At 44.5% G+C, this 5,037-nt stretch overlaps 1 protein-coding gene across 1 annotated transcript; it reads left to right on the forward strand.

Annotated features, from left to right (window-relative positions):
- The first annotated feature begins 1,082 nt into the window (after positions 1-1,082).
- LOC104455491 (protein terminal ear1 homolog) lies at positions 1,083-3,502 on the forward strand. Its single transcript, XM_010070276.2, has 4 exons — positions 1,083-1,819; positions 2,199-2,321; positions 2,485-2,626; positions 3,317-3,502. Exons 1-4 carry the CDS (start codon positions 1,083-1,085, stop codon positions 3,500-3,502), a joined length of 1,188 nt encoding a protein of 395 aa, XP_010068578.2.
- Positions 3,503-5,037: the final 1,535 nt, after the last annotated feature.

Raw genomic sequence — 5,037 nt, forward strand, 5'->3', positions numbered from 1 at the left:
GTAACTTTAGGTATATAATTTATAGTAACTCAATACTCTACGTATATAATTTCAAAGAACACAGAGAGCATAAAAAATATGAAATTAGTAAATATTTTTGTTTATTTGCTAACAATGTCATTGAGATATTTGTTTACGTATTTTTTTTTTTTGGTTAATTCTATTTGTACTCACAGTTTACTTCACTTCACCTTAGGTACTCAAGTTTAATAAAAAACAAGAAAAATTTATAAGATCATTATCCATTTGCTATCCATATTAATTGTCTTTCTCACATTTTAAGATCGAAAATTACAGTTCTCATCTTTTGAATTGGATATCAAGTTGCATCTTCCATCCATAAGTAATGGGAAAGTGCACTTAAAATCCTAAAATTTGTCATAAAAATGTAATGGAGCCTCAAAACTTAAAAAAGTGTTATCAAATTGATAAAATTAAGTATTGAAACTCATCAAGTTAGTGCAATTTAATCTTTCCATTAATTCCATTTAAGTTGACAAACAAAAAATGCTAACAAGTTTTATTAACTCCATTCAAGTTGACAAGCGGACAATGCTAATAAATTTTAGGACCTAATTTCACTAACATGACAAGTATTAAAATTTGATTATACTTTTGATAAATTTTATGATTTGATTGTATGTTTCAAAAGTTTATGATTCAATTATATTTTTTGTGATAAATTATTATTTTCTTTCTTAAATTATCTCCTCCCCATTATCAAATATCATTTTGTAAGCGTCGATTTCCAGCGTCTGTAAAAGTAGACACTGTCTACTTAAGTGAGAGAAACGTAAAATGTAGGCTTTAAAACGCGACCAGAGTACTCAAGTGGCGCAAGGGAAGATGGTTTTTACGACAGTCTTCCAGTAATCCACGACACTGAAAACTCCCTCTTCCCTTCTGTCTGCGCGAGAGCAAAGATATCATGACCGCCACTCTCTTTCTCTCTGCTGCACGTATGTAGCCTCGTCAAACAAAACCGACTCACTCGTTCACTCTCTCTCTCTCTCTCTCTCGCGATCCTCTCCGGTGCCCACCTCCATAGCCCTCTTCTGTGCAACTCCACCCCTCCAACCAAAATGGCCATTTCCACAATCCTGAACCCTGAAGCTCGAGAGTTCATCCCCCAGAACAGCTCCCTTCTTCTCCAATCTCACCCTCCTCCTCCCTTCGCTTACACCAACCTCATCCTCCCTCCCTCGACCCCCATGATCAGCTTCTACAACTCAACGCCACCCCCTTCGCCGTACTTCGCCACCACCACCCACTGCTGCTACCAGTACCAATACTACTCCACCCTCCCTCGACCCCTCTTAGGCCCTGAAACGCGCCGTTTCTCCGCCAACTACTCCGGCGTCCATCTACCGCCGACACCGCCGCCGCCGCAATCAAACCCTTCCAAGCGATGGAACCGCGCCCAAATCAGCGTGGAGCTGGAGCCGGGACTAGGCGACCAGAAGCTGGCCGCGGGCCACCATCCCAGATGCGGCGGACGGGGGAGGGGGCCCGGCAGTGGCCGGCGCTCTCCGCCGTGGCGCCGCGGCGGTAGCGGCGGAGTTGGACGAGGAGGGAATTTGGGGTATCGCGGGAGGCGATCGGCGTGGAAGGAGGAGCTCTTGTCGTTGGGCGTCGTTAACAACAGCAGTAGCGAAGAGGAGTACTGTTGCAGCGTGGACACGACGACCAATATTCACAAGTACCCGAGGATCGTGGAGCCCCGAGAGATGGTGGGGAAGAAAAAGAAGCCGGTGGTGCCGGTCGACGAGGGCGGCGATCGCACCACCGTCATGATCAGGAACATCCCCAACAAGTACACGTACGTGCCCTTCTTCGAAACTTAAAGCCCTATCTACCCAAAGTGGTTTGAAAAAGGAAAAAGAAATCAAAACCTGAGAGAGGTCTTTGTTCTTTAAAGGCTTCCCCCTAAAGAGAGAGAGAGAGAGAAGAATCAAGAAAAGAGGAAATCTGCATTTGGGTTGATTTTGGGGGGTTTGGTTGGATCAACTTGATGCTGATATTTCTACTCGAGAAAATTTGAGTTTTCTTGGGTATTGCTCATCATCAACTTATGGTGTTCTTTAATACATCAAGCCATGACCTGACCACTTTTGCTTGATTATATAGTCTGCTGTTGCACCTTGTCTGACCCCAGTTTGGTTTTACTGTAATCTGTGATACATCCATGCATGCCATAGTCGCGAATTGCTGATCGATTTCTTGGACAAGCACTGCCAAATGGAGAACCAGAAGGCGGAGGGCGAGGACGACGGTGCTATCATTTCCGCTTACGATTTTGTCTACTTGCCTCTTGATCTCAGGTACACACGTTATATCTCGAAAAGAGATGCAGAGATACGCGAAGATTTTAGATGTACCTGCTGTTTTATTTTTTATGTTCGATCATGTGCTTGAGGTAACGCTCGTTTTGCGATATTAGTACAAAGCTACAATTAACTCGAGTGTTCGTGCGTGCGTGCGAAGGAGGAAGGCAAATCTGGGGTACGCGTTCGTGAACTTCACCAGTCCGAGAGCGGTGTGGAAGTTCAAAGTCGCCACCAATAACCAAAGGTGGGAGCTATTCTACTCCAGCAAGATTCGTCAGATCGCGACCGCCAAATACCAGGTATATGTATACATATGTATATGCACGTATGCATTAGGGTATTTTGTACGTGTATCTGCGTTACGTGTATTTTATATGTCAAGCCCCTAATCATTACCAGGGAAAAGATTTGACATGAAATCTCACGCTCACACAGTCTCGCCGCCCGCTGCTACGCTAGCAGACGTCAGCTATCATCCTCCCTCGCCATTTCAGCTCGATCTCTGTCAAACGCGCCTGTGTGTTCTCGTCTACTGTTTTTGTATTTTTGTCACTTGGAATAGAGTGGCAATTCAAGCGTCCCGCATGGCTGTATCTCACCCGCTTCTCTTTCTTCTCACCCCCATTTCATCTATTGCGCCGAACTTTAATCTACATGTAGTGGAAATCTATTTACTAAAATCAAGTAGAATTCGCTGACTAATAAGTAATAACATATGTGAGACGGTTTCTTTTCCATCAGCTACAGATATAGAGTAGAGTAGCAATGCATCTAGTTTTTAGGTGGAGGCCCCCAAATTGATGTCACGATATGGCTCTCATACGAGATTTGATCGACTCGAGAATGTTTCAAATGGTGGCAAGCTCCGCCTTACTCTTGTGGGTTTTTCAATTTTATAAGTTAAGCTAGGCTGTATTCATTAGTTTTCGTCTTTTACTATAGTAATTTGGATCATAACAATTCTCACAATGGCATGTGGTTTCCATCAGGGGAAAGAGGCGCTAATGCGGCACTTCGAGAACACAGTGTTTGCTTGCGACTCCGACGACTTCCTGCCCATCACGTTCAGGCCACCACGCAATGGGTCGGGCGAGGCGGTGACCCAAGAGGTCGTAGGCGGGCGCATTGCTCCTAGACGCGTCGAGGCGCAGCTCAATAAGGCGGACCGTCTCTAACCGGGAATACTGCTCTTATTTTGGCGAGATCTTGCTGGTGGCAAAATTGGCAAGAACTTGTGGCTGACATGACAAGCTCTTTTTATGCCAGTTTCATCATCATGAGTTGAAGGGAGAAAGATTGGATCCAGTCTCAGAACATTACATTTTGTCTCCGCTTCCTTTTTTGGGGGCTTTGGGGGTTTTTCCTGTTTGGGGGTTGCAAAATGTGAGGTAGGTACTAGGGTTTTATGGCTGGGTTAAGCTTAGGGTTTTGTATGATCATGAGAATAAACGTGTAATGGAGGTGGAACTTGGCACCTGGACCCCCGCACAGATCATGATAGGGGCAGGTGGTGGGGTCCACCTTCTAGAAGATCATGAGCTCGTTAGGTTAGGTCTTTTCTCATTTTCCCCAAAGAGATGTAATGATATCTCTGTCCCTCTACTGCGTTACTACTTGCTAGAGAGCTGTGTCTGTGTATTGTGTAAGGATCAGAATGAGTTTTCATGGTCTTTGCTTATATGGTAGCGAGGAGAGGGGGGCGAAGAAAACACAAACTAGTCATGAAAGAGGATCGTGGAGAGGGACAAAGAAAAAGAAATCGAGAGAGGGAGGGAGGGGAAATCGGGGAGCCATGAGCACCTGACACTCAGAAATTGGCCCCCACGTGAGACTTTCGCTTACGCTGTCTTAAGAGTAAGACAAGACGATTGTTTCGATGTTTGGCATATCAACGTTTTTGTTAGTTTCGGCTTAGAAGCAGGCTAGTGAAGACGGACCAAAATTTGTTGCGCCTTACTAGTGAAACCGGTGGGCTGTTCATGGAAACAGGAGCCGCTCGGGCCTGTTGAGCTGCCGTTCGTGATTAAGACACGTACTTCATCGAGAACGCAAGCCCCTTCATCGATCTCAAAGGCCGTCGAGCATCGTTTGAACTTGGTCGAATTGAAAAACAAGGTGTTTCTCTTGCTTTCTTTGTGTGTGTACGTTTCTTCCGGTGAATTCACTCCATCAGTACAAGTCTAGACTCCCTAGGATATGGAGTTGATTCGTATGTGATGGTGACTTGGATTATGTAGATAAAAAATGATTCTTTTCGACATTAAAAGCGTACTCAGATTTTGAAAATTTGTCAACCGTCCTGTCTCGTAGTTGATCGTTGTTCCGTGATTTACTCTACCTGAGCTAGCCCTTGCTCATTGTAGGGACTCTCCACTGAACAGTCAGGGAGACGGCCAGCTCCCTTGCGGCAGCCTTTCAAGCTCTCGAGTCATGCTAATTCAAGTTTTCTTATCCTTCGTTAGAATCCCGTTTAGAACATTCATGTTATTGCTTGTTTAGCACGTTTGAACGTTGTTCGTATTAGAAAGTCATAGGACGATAGGTTTCCACTTGGAATTCGACTTGTCGCTTGGATCAACAATTGAGCAATTCAAGTCATCTCAAACCATTATTCGTTGAGCTTTATCATTAACGCACATTCAGTTACCACGTCTCATATAATTAACATGCATTTAAATCAATAGGAATTCGTGGTTGTTGCTTGAGTGAA

The sequence above is a fragment of the Eucalyptus grandis genome, chromosome 7 (assembly GCF_016545825.1).
Source record: "Eucalyptus grandis isolate ANBG69807.140 chromosome 7, ASM1654582v1, whole genome shotgun sequence".
Classification (NCBI taxonomy): Eukaryota; Viridiplantae; Streptophyta; class Magnoliopsida; order Myrtales; family Myrtaceae; genus Eucalyptus; species Eucalyptus grandis.